The sequence below is a fragment of the Mus caroli genome, chromosome 4, assembly GCF_900094665.2.
Source record: "Mus caroli chromosome 4, CAROLI_EIJ_v1.1, whole genome shotgun sequence".
NCBI lineage: Eukaryota > Metazoa > Chordata > Mammalia > Rodentia > Muridae > Mus > Mus caroli.
The window spans coordinates 128,675,731-128,694,301 of NC_034573.1; the positions used below are offsets into that span (position 1 = coordinate 128,675,731).

The following is an 18,571-nucleotide window of genomic DNA, read 5'->3' on the forward strand; positions in this document are numbered from 1 at the left end:
ATGCATGGACTCCTGTGTATGCATGGGACCCAGTGTATGCATGGCCTCCTGTATATGCATGGCCTCCTGTGTATGCAGGGACTCCTGTGTATGCAGGGACTCCTGTGTATGCACAGGACCCAGTGCATGCATGGACTCCTGCGTATGCATGGGCTCTTGTGTATACATAGGACCCATTGTATGCATGGGCTCTTGTGTATACATAGGACCCATTGTATGCATGGACTCCTGTGTATGCATGGCCTCCTGTGTATGCATGGGACCCAGTGTATGCATGGCCTCCTGTGTATGCATGGGACCCAGTGTATGCAGGGCCTCCTGTGTATGCACAGGACCCTGTGTATGACTCTCTGCTGGTTGTGTGTAGTCTGTGGCCTGTGTCTGTTATTATGATTCTCTCCAGGGCTCATTCCTTTTCATTGCTGTTTAGTGGTCAGTCGATGGTCATGGACCTTAGTCTACACCCTCTGCTGTGGGTGGTCATTTGGTCTGTTTCCATTTGGGGACCATGGTGACACCTTGGTGTCCACGTGGGGACTGGTGCTAGAACTACTCCCTAGACACTCAAGTGTGACAATGCTCAAGTGCCTGGCTTGTAATCCCAGCATTGGATGCAGAGATAGAAAGCATGAATTCAAGGTCACCTTCACCTATGTAGCAGCTTTGAGGTCAGCCTGGGCTACATGAGACCGTCTCAAAACAAGGTATGAATAGGAAATCCTCATTTTAGTGACACTCATGGGTTAGTCTTTGCCGACTGGGAGCTTACAGCTCTCCTCCTTCAGCCTTCCTAGTGCTGGGATGACAGGCACAGCCTCTACAGTTAGTTTATAAGAGATGACTTCTGTATCTTCTAGGAACGTCCACCTTCCCCTGGAAGCCTCTCACTAGGATTCTCTCTTGCAGGGGCCGGGAATGGCCACATGGAACAAGCCACACCCAACGCAGCCTGTGGCACCAGAGCCAGCTGCAGAAGATGATTCCCAGAAGCCCCTGGGCCGGGAGCTCTCGGAGGCCAATCGCTTCGCCTATGCCGCCCTGTGTGGCTTCTCGTTGTCACAGCTGTTTCCAGAACCTGAACAAAGGTGAGCTTTTCTGTCTCTCAAAGGGGGAAGGCCAGGCCTCTTTCAGGGAGGTGACTCCCAACAACCAGTCAGCTCCACAGACCCACAGATAACCCCAAGCCTGGGACCCACCCTTGCCTCTTGAATCTCAGCCTCAAAGGAGGATGAAGTGCCCCTTGTTCCGTTATCTCTATGGATGCTTTTCCCACGCATCTTCTGCGCTCCTACCGGATGCCAGGTGTGATTTCAGTTCAAGGAAGGCATTGTGTATGTGACAAATGAAACATACCCCATGCCCCTCTCCAGTAAGTCACTGTCCATAGAGGACAAGAAATTTATTCAGTCATAAAACATGTGTTTATTGAGCACTTACCATGTACTGTGCACAGTGCCAGCCATATTGATGAAAGGAAAAAGCGTGATCTCTCTGAATGCTTCATTCCGGGAGATGTCCCTTCCCCCAGCCCCACAACAGATGTGACAGTGGCGAGCAGAGGTGGGGGACATCGTGGGGTCAAAGGAATGTTAAGTGCCTGTGTGTATTTAATGTCTGTCACTGATGCTATTTACCAGGTGCGGGCTTAAATCACACATTGGCGACAGTTTCGTGGGGTGGTTAGGAGCCTGGGTTTCAGTCCGCAAGGATCAGAGTGGGGCAGGGGTAGGGTACTCAAAAAACGTGTCATGGAGGGAGGGCACAGCAGGGTCCATCTTTGTCAGTAGGGTGGCGTGAATATGGGAACCTTCTTGCTGTGAGGATGAGACAGAACAGGAGCTAAGGAACCCTAAAATCTGAGGAAGGAAAGAGAGCCCAGAGGCGAGAGATGTTGCAGAGAAAGCAGTAACAGTGTGCCATTTCCCCAAACACTACGTGACTCTTGAATGTACCACCTGCCAGGCTGAGGTTGCCTCTGAAAGGGCTTCCCCAACCTGCCCTCACCCCATGGGGCAATTAGGCATCTTCTCCACTGATCTTCATAGGCCACATGGTTACTTCCCCCAGTCCCCAGTAGAATGCTTCCCAGACCTGCCACCCCTGCACCTGAGCTCCTCGGAAGGCAGATACCACCTTTGAATTCTAGGACCTTCCCAAAGTTCAGTGAGCCCAGGCCTTCAATGAAGTCCCTGAGAAAATGGCAGCAACTCTTGGCTCTGGGAGCAACGGAGCCTTCCATGGCTTCACGCTCAGCTCTCGTCACATCCTGACTCTGGTACTTTCCAGTCTCCTGTGACTTTGAGAGGTTGACTTAAGCTGCGCGAGGACCAGTAGTCTGGCTCTGCATCTCTAGGATAAACAGCACAATGCCCAGCACACAGTAGGTGCTCAACACCTGGTAATGGGCGTTTACAAACTCTACCATTGGCCTCCATCTAGCAGTGAGAAACATCTCGGATAGTCTGTCCCCAGGTGTCTCAGTCACTTCCCTGTTGCTGTGATAACATGACCAAGGCAGCTTATAAAAGAAAGTGTTTAATTATAGTTTCAGTCTCAGAGGGTTAGCATTCTCAATTGCAACGCAGAGACAGGATGGCAAGAACAGCTGGGAGCCCATATCTCAGAGCTGCGTTCAGGAAGCAGAGAGCACACAGGGGTTGTCAGGAGGCTCTGAGACCTCACGGTCCACCCCCAACAGCGCACCTCCTCCAACAAGGCCATGCCCCCTAACCCTTCCCCAGATGCCACCAACCGGGGACCAAGTATTCAGATAGATGCCCAAGGGACATCTCATTCAAACCACCTCACCAGGCAAGCCCCTATCCATCTACCAGAGAGTTCAGTGCAACACTTTCTCTGTCCCCTACTTGTACCCAGCCTGGGAAGCCACCATCTTTCCGAAAGCTCCCCTAAACAGATAAGCTGGGTACCCCACTACCACCTCATAAGCTGAGTGCATCCTGAGAAGGACCTGATGAACCCGACCGCTGTTCTGACACTGTTAGGAGGATACCAGGGATGTGATTTCTGTCCCATGTCCTGCGGTATTCTCCTCGGGCTCCCCGGTTCCTCACCTCAGTTTCCAGTGCTGTGTGCCAGTCACTACCCATCTGAATTTTAATGCAGAACACATTTAAAACAAAACAAAACAAAACAAAACAAAACAAAACAAAACAAAACAAAACAAAACAAAACAAAACAAAAAACCTCTGTCTTTTTAACTCCCAGATAGACTGCTGTTGGTTTCCATTATCTTTAGAGAACAGTTGGTGGCTGTTTTTGTCCTCGTGGGACATCAAAGCTAGTGTCTGGACTATTTATTTCTCATCTGTCTGTGAGTATCCTGGAGGCTGCTCCTCACAATGGATTTGATTTATTCAAATGTCGAGCTGGGGGCACGGGATGACGTGCTGCAGTAGGGTGCCAGCCTTGCATGCAGGAGGCTCAGTCCCAGCATGGCAAAAAGAAAGAAATGAATGAATAAAAGAAAGAGATAAAAATAAAACCAACGGAGCAATGTAGTGCCAGATGCAGTAGCTCTAAGCCCAGACCTCTATCTGCTGCACACTTAACAATTTTTAACGTCAGCTCTCAGGAGGCTGAGGCAGGAAAATCACAAGTTCAAGACCAACTTAGACTATATGCTGAGACTCCATCTCAAAAAAAAAAAAAAAGTCAAAACTGGTTGGGTAGACAAAGTTCAACACAAACTGCTTCTGTCAAGGCTCAGGTATTTTTGGTTTTCAGGCTGTGGTCTGTGTCAGTTACTTAACGTCTCTGTTGTAGCCCCATGGTGGCTACAACAAGAGCATGGCTATGTGTCAATAAAACTTTATTCATAAAAGCAAGCTAGGGGCCAGGTTCCTGAAGGCTATCATTTGTGATCCTTGAGGGGAGGAACTTTGGAGGAAGCATGAGGAAGCCAAGATTCCAAGGAAGCCTTGACCTGTTCCCCTTTGGGATGCTGGAGAGCTTGAACCCCAGAAACCAGGGGGTCCTACTTATAAGGATGATCTTAGTGAGTGACAAGCACATGATGACCCTGGGTGGCGCAGTTGCTAGAGAAGGGCTGGCTCCACAGTGTGTAAGCATGGCACCTGGGGGTGTAAGACAAATGTGTGAGTCTAGAGGTACAACTTACCATGTATGAATGGAGGTTGTCATATCCAAGGGGCAGGGGTTGATCTAAAACCTCCCTGACCTCATGGGACTGTAGTAAGAATTCAACAATCTGTGTATAGAAAGACCTCACACAGGTGGACTTAGCTGTATGAGTGCCACTGCCTTTGCTGTTGTTGACTTATTTCATTTTTGACGGTGCTAGAGATGGAAGCTGAGGCCTTGCACACACACATACACACACACACACACACACACACACTCACGCATGTAGACACCCACATGCACAGATTTTCACTAGATCCTTTTGTGCTGTTTAAACTGTCAACTCGACACAACCTAGAACCACCTAAGAGGAGTCTCAATGAAGAACTATCTAGATCACATTGACTTGTTTGCATATCTGTGGAGGACTGTCTCCATGGTTGATATAGGAAGACCCAGCCCACTGTGGGCAGCACCATTCCCTCAACAGGAGATCCTGGATAACAAAGCGAGCTGAGAACAAGGAAACAAGCAAGGGTCTGTGGACGTGTTCCACCTCTGACTAAGAGTGTAGATCTGGTGGTCTAAGTTCCTGTCTTGACCTCCCTGAGCTGATGGGCTGTAACCTGGTGAATTGTAAGCCAATGAAACCTTCTTTCCCTAGGCTGCTTTTTGTCAGGGTGTTTCCTCACAGCAATCGGAGTGACCAGAGAGCAACCATTAGGGAAATATGTCAGTAGATAGTGCCTCCCATGAGCCATCCTTTGCCCAGGACAGATAATTGTTAATCTTTCCAACAACCCTAAGAAGCAGGTTTCATCGCGATCACAACTATGTCACATATTCAAAATCTGAGGCACAGAGAGGCGGAGTAACCGATCCCAGGACCACACAGCCGGTGGCAGCGCTGGTGGCTGTGCTCTTTAACCCTGTGCTCATAGGACAAGCTAGTTCTTTATGTCTAAGGCTTCCCCAACATCCGGCAGGCTAGACTACTCTGTTGGCCCTGAGCCATCCCTGTGTACTCACTGATTGCTGTCTGTTCACCCACTTAATCATTCCTAAAACCATCCCCGTCCACACCCACCTGCAACCTTGGCTCAGTCCCTGGGATGATCCACTGGGAAGTAAATTATCTATCTATCTATCACAGGCCATCTCAGGAGATAACATTTACTGCAGGTCTGCTGATGCCATACACTGCTCCCGTCATTTTATCTTTTTATTTAACTCCTGGGGTGGGTCCCGATGTCACCTACATTTTACAGCCTTAGAAAATAAGAGAGGTGAATTGGGAACTTCGAAGATTCCCCAGGACAGTTGTCACCATGGCCAGACTCTCACCCTTTCCTCCATTGTCTCCCTCAGTTCCCTGTCAATAGTTACCACACCAACTAGCACCAAGCATTGTCAGCATGCTGTGTTCTGCCTTATAAAGCTGGTCTCTTAAACCCATTTTACAGAGGCACAGACAATGAGGACAAACTACTTTCCCAAGTTGCTGTGGCACTCTGTTCTCCTTATAGGGATGAAGGAGGGGCTGTCAGCTCAGCCCTGAGCTGTCTATAACCTTTGGGGCTTGCCCCAGCTACACAGGACCACATTCCCAAGATGTCACCTGACTCCCCAAGATAGCTGGCATACAGTCACCACTTGAAGCCACCGGGGCACCTCATTTTCAGAACTTCCCCCCAGGGTCAATAGCAGTGTCAGCTTAGGTGTCCCTCAGGATGGCGACAAACAGCTCAGCTGCCCTCCACCTTCTGCCCGGCTCTGTTCCCTCCTTCCCATCTGTAAGTTCTGGTTCCCAGGGAAGTCCCAATAATCTCTACTTCAGACTAGCTTCTGGTGACAGCATCGCCCAGATCTAGACCATAGCTCCCACCCCACCCTGCAATACCCTGGCCTCTCTGCTTCCTCAGAAGCTGTAAGGAATGGGATGGGTGGGCTGTGCTGTGTAAGGGTTTGGGCTCCTCAGGTTCTTTCACCACGAGGAAGCTCTAAATATCGCCAGGAGTCCAACCTGGTCTGGCCAGTTTCCCTGTGGGGAGCTGGCTGGAACTCCACAGGTAGGCTTCAACCTTTTCCGTTTCTCTGCTTCCTAATGAATTCTCCGGTTCCTCACACCCCACCAACCCTTGCCAAAAACTCAGCCCTGTGTCCAAGGGCAGCCTGCATCAAAAGCCAGCGTTGACTCTGCCACGGTCCCCAAGATACAGTGCCCTTCTCTCTCAGATCACAGGGCTCCCGCCTCTCCACAGTGGCCCCATTGTCCCCTTGGCAGCACACCTGCTGAAGTTAGGATCCCACCTTTACAGTGGACACCTTCCCAGAAATGAGCCCTTGGTGACATCCAGGCGCTTCTCTTGACTCCCCAGGGTCGCTGCCCAACTCTGCAGGTGGAACTGGGGCTGCTTAAGCCCCTCCCTCCTGTCCTCAGACATCTCTGTTCCCTGGTCCCCAGCATGGCTCCAGGCCAGGTCACATAGGCAGCAGCAGCTGGCTACCTTCACCTCTGTGGTTCTTGGTAAAAAGTCTTGATGGGGACTGAAGGTAGGAGCTGTGTCACCTAGGATTCTGTTTGGGCCATCTCTGTATTTCCTGGACTCTAGTCACAGGTTGACATATGTGACCCCGTCCATCCACCATTGGCATTTCCAGGCCACGTTCCCCAGAAGGTCTGGATCTAACTATATCTCTTTTTAGCTCCTTCTGCGCAGAATTTGTGACGGGCCTGGTGAAATGGCTGCATCTGCCTGAAACTGTCCTCCCAACCATGATGGCGTTTGCCAGCGGCCTTGGAGGTGAAGGAGCCGACATCTTTGCTCAGACTTTATTGCAGGACCCCATTCTGAAAGACAACCCATCAGCAGTCAGTCAGGTATGTCAGCCCCTGTGTGGCTGTTCATAACCATCTACAATTCCAGTTCCATCTACAGCACCCTCCTCTGGGCTCCACGGGTACTGCACACAAGTAGTGCACAGACAGATGTATGCAGATGCATCCAAAACACCCATACCCATACAATAAAAATAAATGTTAAGAGAATATTCCAGCCTCCCCCTTCCAACTGGAAGTGTCGAAGGGACTTCTGGTTGCAAGCACTTTGGACATTGGTTATTCAGCATATGTCACCTACTGCAGGAGGTTGTTTGAGAATCAGACATGTTAACGTCTATAAATAAGCATTCTCTGTGCATTAATGAGTAGTAAAGGAAGCTACCATAACGAATCAGGCTCTGCTATAATCATCCCCAGAATATATGGTGATGGAGTGTTGGGCTATGCAGCCACCTCAGCCCCCAGGACTGACTTGGAAGGGAAGTGACTTAGTCTCTGTCCCCAGCAGCCCACAGCTGGAATACTTAACATACACATAATAAGGCATCTTTAGATGGGACATGAGTTCTACACACAAAATCGGTGTTTGTTTCCTGTGTGTCTTACACCCATAGACTGAAGGTAACTTTATATGATGTTTATCCCTTTCTGCATGGAACCACAGTTCAGAGTATGGAATTTTTTCACTTGACATAATTTTGGAAATGGAAGTAGGATCCTGGAGGGACAGCTAAGCCATTAAGAGTGCGTACTGCTCTTGGAACTCCAGTTGTGGGGATGCAGCGCCCTCTTCTGGCCTTCTCAGGTTCCTGCATGTGGTGCACATAAACTTACATGTGTTCATATGCATGCACACGAATAAATCTTTAAATATATATATGTAGAGTTTATATACACACATATATGGATATATATATATACACATGTGTACATACACATATATAGTTTTACATATACATATACATACATATACATCATTCACACATATCTATCTATCTATGTATCTGTCTATCTAATTGGAATTTTTAAATTAGGCATGTTTAATCTGTATAATCACCCTTACTTTATATTGAGGAAACTGAGGCACAGAGAGATTTTCTTGCTCAAGGTCACCCAGCTAATAAGTAGCCAAAGCCAGGATTTGAACCTTGGTGGTCTGACCTCAGAGCCTGCATTCTATCAAGCTATGGTGACCTTTTTTCTGAAGCAGCAGCTTTGCTGTGTGCCCTTGAACATGTTGCTCACCCTCTCTGAGTACAGTTTCAGTAGGCAGAGCTTGTGGCCCCAACTTCTGATAGCCACATGCATAGGCAGGATGTAGGGCCTTTCCCTCCTCACCATGGCCTGCATATTCACCCACGTGCCCAGTTGGCAGCTGGCCTGCCTTTGTACTGTAGGGTGGAGGGCTTTTGCCATCTCCACTTGGTAGGAGTTAACACTTAGCTGTCCCATGAGCTGGGTGGTAGTGTGTCAGCACCTCACCGATTTTTGTCTCCTTTGTCCCACAGGACCTCCTGAGCTTCTCACTCAAGAATGGTGAGTGGATTTGCTGCCTTTGTGGTGTGGTCCACACACAGTGAGGCTGGGGACCGTGCCACACCTATGTCTCGCCCAATGTCTTTGATGAGCACCGTGTGATATTGACCCGGCTTGTTTGATTTCTGCCCCCTCGCCCTCAAATCTGTCCCCTCCCCACCACCCAGCATCCTTGAGCTTAGCAGCGTCATGGCCTCCGAGGTAACAGCTGGGGTCTCCTCCTTGCTGGCACTCCAGCCAGTTCTCTGCTGTCCTCTGAGGTCTCAATGATGTTTCCAGAGACCTGTGTGGCCACCCTTGTCTCCCCGCCTCACACCCAGCAAGGGATTCCAGCCCCTCCAGTGCGGCCTCGAGGCCCTGGGGGAGGGGCTGCCCATCCTCTTTCCTACCTCCTCATTCAATAGAGTCAAGCCCCAGCCCCAGCTGTGGCGGCTTCTCCTAGCTGTGGCTCCTTGTAGCTCTCTGGGTGTCCCCCTCCACTTTTGCATTTGATCCCTAGACACTATAACTTTCTGTCCTTGGTCCATCTGCTTGCTCTGTCCCTCCCTCATTCCATTCAGCCCTCACTTGTTGGGTGTGTTGGTATGCGGGACAAAATGCCGCAAAGATGGGGGATTCATTTTAGCTCACAATTTGAGGGCATAGCTCATCTCAGTGGAGAAGGTGTGGAGGTGGGGTGGGCAGCCAGTCACACTGCGTCCACAGTCCGGAGGCAGACAGATGAAGGCTGGTTGCCTGTCGGTGTTCTCCGTTTTATGCCCTCAATCTGCTGCTGCCCACGTAGGGTGCGTCTTCCTTCCTCATGTAACCTGTCTGGGAACACACAGCCATGCCCTGAGTCACTGAGGGTGAGTCATTACACCCCCCACGCCCCTGTTCAATGTGATACCCTGACACATCATTTTTATCTGCGTCGACTTTAGTGCCTTCGGCCACCTCCTAACACAATGTGTATTAGTTCATCTTAACAGTCCTAATGCTGTCCAAAAGCCCAAAACCTTTTCTGAGACTCACGGTGACCTTTTAACTATAAGTCCCTGTAAAACCAAAAGTGAGAGTTGTTTATTCCCAACATCCGAAGGCATAGAGTAGGCAACCCATTCCAAGAGGAAGGGATGGAGGCAGAGAAGGAACAGAGAACATTTCCTGAAACCCTCAATATGACATCCGAGCTCTAGGTGGTCCCTCCACACGTGCTGGGCTTCGAGCTCCAGCAGGCTCCAGCAGGCTCCAGCAGGCTCCAGCAGGCTCCAGCAGGCTCCAGCAGGCTCCAGCAGGCTCCAGCAGGCTCCAGCAGCCCCACTCAGCTCCAGTTCTGCTGCCTGTACACTTCAATAGGTGTTTGTAACTTTCCGAGGCACACGTTCCGTGGTCTTGGTTTCTCTGCTCTCTTGGGATTGCCATTGGATTTCATGCCTCACCTTCACAGCTTCGTCCAACGGTCTCTTGAGGCCTCCTTGCAGGGACTCTAACTCTGCCACATATTGCCCAGAGTCCCAACTTTGGTGCAAGCTTCTATGACCTTGTAAGTCATGCATTGTGCACACCTGCTGTCCCTGTTAGGGTTTCTATTGCTGTGGTGAAACACCGTGACCAAAGAGCAAGTTGGGGAGGAAAGGGTTAATTCGGCTTATGCTTCCACACCCTAATTCATCACTGAAGGGAGTCAGGACAGGAACTCAAACAGGGCAGAGACCTGGAAGCAGAAGCTGATGCTGAGGCCACCGAGGGATGCTGCTTACTGGCTTACTCCTCATGGCTTGCTCAGCCTGCTTTCTTGTAGAACCCAGGACCACCAGCCCACGGATGGCCCTCCAACATAAATCACTAATTAAAACGTCTTACAGCTGGATGGATATTATACAGGCGTTTTCTTAATTGAGGTTCCGTCCTCTTAGATGACTTTAACTGGTGTCAAGTTGACATAAAACCAGCCAGCATAACTGCTAAACAGCTGTAGCTGGCCCTGTGCACCTTAGTGCCTGATCTGGGAAAAGCACTTCCTGGGAAGTTGAGTTCACACAGAGAAAGCCTCAAGGCTTACAGTTCTTTTTTTCAAATACATTTGCATTTTTCACAAGTTGGAGCCTTTTATGGGTGGCTCTCCAGAACGGCCCATTAAGCTCTGGGTACAGGATTCTAGAATCCTCTAGCCTGCAGCTCAGACTCTTCCTACAATCCACCCTGACACCACACTGGCAGGGACAGCTGTGGCCCTCCTTGCCACCACATGTTTCTTGCACTGATCGCCTTTCTCATTGCTGTGACCAAGGACACTGTCCTGGCGGACAGACACTGCAGGAAGTGCTTTTCCAGGGCAGAGGCCCATCCACTGCAGTAAGTATGAGTGATCTGATTCCCAGGTTTCCCCAGCTGTGGGAAACTCAACTGCATAACTGATGGTAACAGCGGACTGGTTTCCCCTGGTTTTTGTTTGTCTGTTTATTTTAACTTAAAAATAGACTATCAGGGCTGGAGAGATGGCTCAGAGGCTAAGAGCACTGGCTGCTCTTCCAGAGGTCCTGGGTTCATATCTCAGCACCTGCAGTCACAGGTAATCCGATACTCTGCACCACACGTGGTACACAGACACTCATGCAGGCAAAACACCTACCCGCATTATCGCATTAAAAAATAAAGTCTTTAAGAATCTACCAGCTTAAGAAAGAAAGGGTTTATTCTTATTATAATAATAATAATAATAATAATAATAATAATAATAATAATAATAAAGAAATTAAAAGGAAGGAGCATGACTGCTCCAAGCATGGTGGAGGAGGTTCATTGTAAGTCTGAGGGAGAGCAGAGTCAGAGGCAGGGATATCTGAGAGAGTCCAGAGTGAACACAACCCTGAGCCGGGCCACATGAGAAGGTGGGGGAGGGGAGGGGAGAGCCAGGAGAGTGCAGAGCAGACAAAAGGCCCAGATAGCCAAAATGCTGAATTATACAGGGAAGGGCGGCTGGGAGAAGGGCAGCCCACCCTGGGCTGGAAAAGTTTAGGGTAGAAGATGGGCCGGCCGTGCCAGCCATGTCCCATAACAGGTAGAGACTGAGAGATGCAGGGAGAACCTGGCAGCCAGGTCTGCTTTGATATGCTAAATAGGCACCTTGGCCATTTGTCCTGGGTTTGAGATGTAACAATTGTGGCTCGTAGTTTCTGGGTGAGATCTATCCTGGAGGGGACAGCACGGGGACAGAAAGCTTTTCTGGCTGTAGTGGGAGGAGCAGGAGGCAAGGTCACGTGACACAGGCGGTCAGGAAGCATGGAAAGGTGGGTGTTCACTCAGCGCTAGCTGGCTCACTCTCTCCTCTCTCCCTTTATTCAGGCTTGCTCCCCAGTCCTTGAGATGTGACTGCTCACATTTAGGGTTGGTCTTCCTTTTCCACCCCTGGGAAGCTTCCAGTAGGTCAAGGTTAGAGGCTCTTAGCGAAGTCCTGTTGAATGAGTTCAGGAGAGACCTGCTGATTTTGTAATGGAGGAAGGCAGCTCAGAGATAAGGCTAACCATGCCATCTGCCGGAGTTACTCTGTGAGTGGCAGGGCCCCATTCTGCCCGCGTTAGTGTCCTGGGGCTCCCGTTAGCCATCTGACTTCTCTGTGTCCTCTGTGAAACCCAGAGTCTGAAATGCAGCCAGCAGGATGGTGCTCCCTCTGGAGGCTCTGGCGGGATCCTTCCTACATCTCCATTCCAGAGCTTTGCTGGAAATTTGGAGTCTTGGCCCCAGCAGGCTCACAAGGTCATCAATAACAGTCTTTGATCCTGGAAGACTACTATAGGCTCTGGTCCAGAGGATACTTTTAGTCCTTTATTTATATTTTCAGGTGTGGGAGGAGCATGCTACAGGAGGGATGCAGGCATTAGGACTAAGTTTCCAACTTGCTTTTGATGTGCATATTTAACCCAGAGCTGATAGTATAATCTCAGTGACTAGAAAGACATCGTGTGTTGAGCACGCGCTCTGTACCAAGCTTAGACCTAGGGGCTCATGTGGCCACCTGACTCCCCTGCCCCCAGTAAAGTACTTCAGACACATGCCTCAGTTTGCAGACCTGAGTCTCAGGAGGTCTCTGGTCAATTTGGATGTTCTCATGTCACCAGGAGAGACCAAAGAAAGGGAAGGGAGCCTTCTAGGAGAAGGACAGTAAAAAGTTGGCTCACAGCCAACACCAGGTCTCCAGCCTCTTAGGCCACCGCTTTCTCCCGTTGCCTCTCCACTGGGTAGACGGACCTGACTTGGCCTTGCTCCTCCATCTGCCTCAGTTTCCTTTCTCACCAGAAAGCCATGTGACTACTCCTCATTTCATCAGCAAACCTCAAACCATCATGAGCACATGCGGGCACCAACATACACCACCACACTATGGGCAACCTTGGCACAGGCTCTGACAGGATCAGTGCGTGGGTTTAAAATGGCTTCCTTCTCTCTTAGGGGCATCTTCTTTGAATGTAGTGTCTCAACCAGCACTGCTTTTGTGTTTGTATTAAGAAAACCCACCACTTACTAAGCACCCTTACTAAGGCGGATGGATGGATGGATGGATGGATGGATGGATGGATGGATGGATGGATGGAAGAATAGATGGAGGATGGATAATGGATAGGTTGGTGCCTGAGTGGATAAATGGATGGATGAAAGCAGGTGGGTAGGCATGATATTACATATGTATATAGAGACAGATGGGTGAATGATGGACAGATGGATGGATGGATGGATGGATGGATGGATGGATGGATGGATGGATAGGTGGGTAGATGGATGGGTAGATGGATGATGGATGGAGAGGAATGATAGGCAGATGGTCTTTCTTCAGAAAACTCACCCAATCAGAGCTGGGCAGACACTTTGAGCATCCTTCTCCTCCAGAGGCTGGCTGCAGTTGCCCAGCAGGGAGACTAAATTGCCCCCTGTGTTGGGCAGGATGAGCACCCATGCAATCCTCCCAGGAGGTCACCATGGAAGGCCACTGAAACTTCCTGAAAGAACTTCCTGAAAGACTGGCCTTTATTGACACTCTGGGGACGATAGTTGCAAAGCAACCCCATGCTGGCAGCAGGGTGGGCTGCCAATCATTTCCCTTATGCTATAGCAACCCACAATCTATTTGCCCACACAACTGTGAAAATCAGCCCTACAGCACATGTAAACCACCCTGCACTGGCAGCTCTCACAGCTGGCTCTGTGGAAGTCTGGGACAGCGGATCCTCTGTGGAAGGGTATCCTGCCTGCTGCGGGATTTCAGGCAGCCTCCCTGACCGCTATATGTTATATGTCAATAGCACATCTCATGTGACAACCAACAGTGTCTCCAGGGCTGGAGAAGAGAGCTCACTCAGCCAAGTGCTCACTGTATAAGCGTGAGGCTCTGTGTTCAGATCCTCAGCACCCAGGGAAGCCAAGCACAGCTGTAATCCTCTATAACTCTGACACTGGGGACATGGAGACAGGCAGAGCCTTGGAGCTCATTGGCCAGCCAGCCTGGCCAAGTCAGTGAGCTTTGGGTCCAGTGAGAGGACCACTGAGGGAGACAGCCAAGGCTGACCTCTGACCTCATATGTGTGTTTCTGTATCCACCCCCACACTAATATCAGTGCAAAATCAAATTGTTGCTATCTCAGGTGAGACCTGTTTATTTGCTCTCAGTAATCCTTATAAGTCATTCAAGCTGCTCTTTGGGCCCTTTATATAGATTGTGAGTTATCGCCTAGTATGTTACCTCATATGGAAGTGTGTGTTGTTATCCCCACTTACAGGGAAGAAATCGCAGCCCCAGAAGTGAAACAGGTAGGCCAGGGTTGTATTTCAAAGTTCCACCTAAGGCAGCGTGAACTTCGGTGTGAACCCTGAATCAGGGCCAGGGCAGCTGAACCCTGAGTTTTGCCCTATGCACTCTGTGTGACTCTTACACACCCCCTGTGGATCGATACAAAGCCAGGGTCCCAGGCACGTGCAAACACAAGAGCCAAAGCAGTGTGTGCCTCACACTCGACTCTTCTTCCTGAGGGAAGTCTTCCTGGAGAGACTGCACCCCTGTCCCCTAAGAATCAGAGCTCTGTGGAATGAGGCTAGCCTGGCTGAAATGTCCCTCCTAGGACCCAATTGCTGAGTTCCCTCGCTGTGTCCTTGAGATACAGGCCATTGATGGTTAATTTTGCAGCATCCAGCAAATAAGTGCTGAAGTGTTGCTGTGAGCACTGGCCTGGCTCTGGGCACAGTTCCTGTAGCGGAACTCGCTGGGTGCCTGCTGGATGCCTGGCTCCCAGCTCAGGGCTTCCTTTCCAAGCACACAATCCTTGGTGGAAGCCACACAATCCCTTAGGAGACAGATGCAATGATTGTCCCCGCGTTACAAGAGAGGACAATATGGGTTGGCGGACATGATAACCTGTCTGCAGCCACACAGCTGGAAGCCAGGTGGTGGGGTTCTAGTCCTAAAGCATCATCCGCAACCCACTCACAACTGCTGTGCTGCCTCCAGGCCTGAGTGACATAGGCATGCATGTGTGCAGCCACGTGGCTGGCATTGTGTCTGAGGAGGCAGCTCTGGGGACAACCTCTGAAGTAGATCTCTGTGCCCTCTGCCCTGGCCACAGGTAAATCCACGGCTGGGCCTGAAGCATAATGTGACTTCTCTTTCATTGATTTTTCATTAGAGAAAGAACAGGGATAAATAAGGAATGTTCCAGGAAATTAATTATCAGGGGCACTGGTGAACAGGGAGGTAGCAACACAATGGGCAGGCTGGTGGGTACATTATGTGGCCTGTGAGGGCTGTTCCCAGATGCTGTGAGGACGCGGTGTGTGTGTGTGTGTGTGTGTGTGTGTGTGTGTGTGTTAAAGCACGCAGCTCTTGCAGAGCAGCAGGCAGCTCCCAGCCTTGCCCCCAGCCCCAGCTCAGAGGGCAGCCGTTACCATGACTTACTAGAGAGGATGTGCCCTTGTGCCTCGGTCTTGACAGAACCATCTTACAACTGGTAGGATGAGCATGACATCATGAAGAGTAACTTTAGGGACAGTCCAGCAGTGCACGGGTCTAATCCAGTACTCAGGATACAGTTGGGGACGGGGGAGCAGGGACTGAGAATGTGAGACCAGCCTGGGCTACAGTAAGCCTTCACCTTTAAACAAAACAAAACAGAGCAATACTAAAAAGTGTCTTTGTGCACTTCGTGCGTCTAGTGCTGGCTGGACTCACAAGTGTCCTCCTCCGGGTACAGCTCAATAGTGCCAGGTGTCAAACATTCTCGGGACTGGTGTAGAACATTTGCCTAGCATGCCCAAGACCCTGAGCTCTATTCTGGCGTACCTGCACACACAGACACACACATCACAGTTGGGTTCACGAGCACGGGCCACTTCTCTCCCAAGTTGTTAAGAGGCTTGGGCATGTGACCCAGCCCAGTGCCGTTCTCTCTGACACGATGGTGTGAGTCGCCATGGCTGCCTCCTCGGGAAGCTGAGAAGGTTTGAGAAGGCAGGGTAGAACAGAAGTGTAGTTCAGAATGTGGCCCAGTTGGTAGGGGAGAGCTGAAACTTCTGGGTTAGTGTGGTCATGAGTCATAGGTTAGTTGGTTGGATTTTCTTTCCATTTATTTACTGCAGACGGAGTGCGGTGTCTGTGTGAAGGGCAGGGAACGACTTGTGGGACTCGGTTCCTCCTTCCATCATAGGTGTTCTGGGGAGCGAATTCAGATTGTCCTACTGGCGGTGAGCACCCATATCTCCTGAACCATCTATTTGCCCACAAATCATAGGATTTTTCTGCCGAAAAGAGCAACGACTTCATCCAGACCAACCCTCCACAGTTTGGGTCTCTCCCAACACTGGGTCACCTCTCCATTCCTGCAGAGTCCTCCCTTCACCCATGCAGGTTATAAACCTCTCTTTGTTTCAAGCAGGGCCAGACGGTTAGGGATGCACAGTGGGTTTGGAATTTGTATTCTAGAAGGGGAGAGAGACAGTAAAAAAAAATAGTAGGCAGCCAAACTACTGACATATTTATTTTTATTTGTTTGCTTGAGACAAAATACCAGGGTGATCCTCCTGCCTCTATCTCTGAAGTGCTGGGATTCCGTAATCCACCATGCACCACCGTGCACCACCATGCTTGGTTTGTGCAGTGCTGGGGATGGAAGCCAGGGCTTCGTGCATGCTAAGCAAGTGCTCCATCTGAGCTCCATCCCTCGCTCCAAAACTGCCCCTGTCTAAATGGTGATTGGTAGGAATCGCTGCTGCCAAGACAACAGAGGTCATGGGGTGGCATCTGCAAGAGCTTCCCCAAGGAGGTGACCTCTGAGAAGGACTGAGCTAAGCGTGAACCTCAGAGAGACTGTTCTAAGCATTGTCAGAGCTCAGTTCATAATCAGGGTTGAGGGGAAGACGCTTAGCAAGTTAGCCTGTCTGACCCCTGCACCATGTCTCCTGAGAAGGAAGGACTCCAAGTTCCTGAAAACAGATCTCATGGAGAGATGACAAAGGTCTTTTGCACCGTGTGGGGCTGTGGATACAGCAGAGAACTTAGTAGGCCAGGAGGACTGTGGTGCACAGGAGGACCTGTTGCACTGTGGTGCACCTATCCATGAGTGTACCTACTAAACGCAGGTATGAAGAGACAGCCAGGAGCAGGCTGAGAGCTCTGCCCATAGGGAAACAGAATGACCGAGGCTTAGCCGCTCTTGGTGAGGAGCCAATGGCCTGTCCAAAGAGTTGATGTTTTAAGTGGAAACTTGACTAGTAGGCACGGGCCAGCCCAGCAGCACACTAGCAAAGGGACTTTTCTGGACAGCAAGCCTGCAAGTAAGGCTCTGAGCTCAGCATGCATCTAGCCTGTAGCAGAGACAGGCAGCAGAGGATGCCAGACAGGGGCCTGGGAGTGGACATGCCACAGTGGGCCTTGGCCAGATGTGTTGGTTTTATTCTAAAGACATTGGGAGCTGTTGGAGTTTTAAGCTGAGATAGAACATGATCTGACAGAAGGTTTTAATGGATCTCTCTGGCTACCATGGGGCCAACAGAGTGCACGAGGCCAGAATGAAAGTGGAGAGACAGGCAGGGTGACTGGAGGTCAGAGAACAATGGTCACACCCATGTCAGGTGGTAGCGGCAGAGGAGGCAGAGCAAAGAGCTCAAACCAAGCTAAGAACCAGTGCCCTCCTTAGGAGACGCAACCCTGGTCTTAGCTGATGGCCTGTATTTGGGCTGGGAGAGTCAGAAGACTGCAGTGCAGGGATTCTCAGCCTTCCTAATGCTGGGACCCTTTACTCCTCATGGGGTGGTGACCCCCAATCATAAAATTATTTTTGTTGCTACTTTGTAACTGTAATTTTGCTACTGTTACGAATCACAATGTAAATGTCTTTGCTTTTCAATGGTCTTAGCGGACTCCTCTGGGAGGATCGTTTGATCCCCGGGTGATCCACCCACGGGTTGAAAACCACTGCCCTAGACCAATGCCTCAGATCTTGGCCCGAGTCTCAAAGTGGGTGGCTGGCTGGGCCACTTCTTACAAGTGAATTGGTCATCTGGTAAGCTGGCCGGAAACCTGCTGCAAAATATCTGAGATAGCCCAGGACTCAGGACCCACCCTTCTGCCCCAAACAGAAGCTCTGCTCCCAGTCCAGGAGCCCAGCCCCCATAGTCTTTGAAATGACCCTTCCCAAAGGCTACAGGAAGGAGCCTTGTGCCTGATACTGCCCCTGAATATTAATCACCCATGCACGTGGCAGCCTGAATCACTGCAGCCTTGACCTTGGAGTATTATTACTAGCTAATTACATTCGCCACCCATTAATCACCCTGGCAAACCCTTCTCTGCAGCCTGATTATCACCTGGGAGTCACAGGCTTTCCTTCAAAGAAAAAGGAGTGCCTTTGTCTGCGTTAACCTAGTGACCCCCAAGACGGGACACATGTTTGTCTGTCCCTGGGCACGTAGGCAGCTCCCATCATAACACCTGTGCCTACCAGCTCTGAGGACCTTTCTCCCCCAACCCCCACCAGCCAAGGCAGGAACTGATTTGTGTGTGTGCACATGCGTGCGTGTGTGCATTGGTTCATGTGTGTGCTGCTGAGGCTGGACCCCAGTGTGTGT

At 50.3% G+C, this 18,571-nt stretch overlaps 1 protein-coding gene across 4 annotated transcripts in view; it reads left to right on the forward strand.

Moving 5' to 3' along the window:
* The window catches only part of Tmco4 (transmembrane and coiled-coil domains 4), an 83,006-nt gene that overhangs the window by 16,895 nt on the left and 47,540 nt on the right, over positions 1–18,571 (forward strand). For 3 of the 4 annotated variants that reach the window (XM_021160824.2, XM_021160825.2, XM_029476243.1), the window contains 3 exons: positions 907–1,085; positions 6,811–6,985; positions 8,455–8,482. In XM_021160824.2, the coding sequence (XP_021016483.1) occupies positions 916–1,085; positions 6,811–6,985; positions 8,455–8,482 (373 nt within the window). In that variant the 5' untranslated portion in view covers positions 907–915. Of the gene's footprint in view, positions 1–906; positions 1,086–3,228; positions 3,335–6,810; positions 6,986–8,454; positions 8,483–18,571 lie in introns of those variants that run through there. The other variant, XM_029476245.1, reaches the window with a different exon arrangement.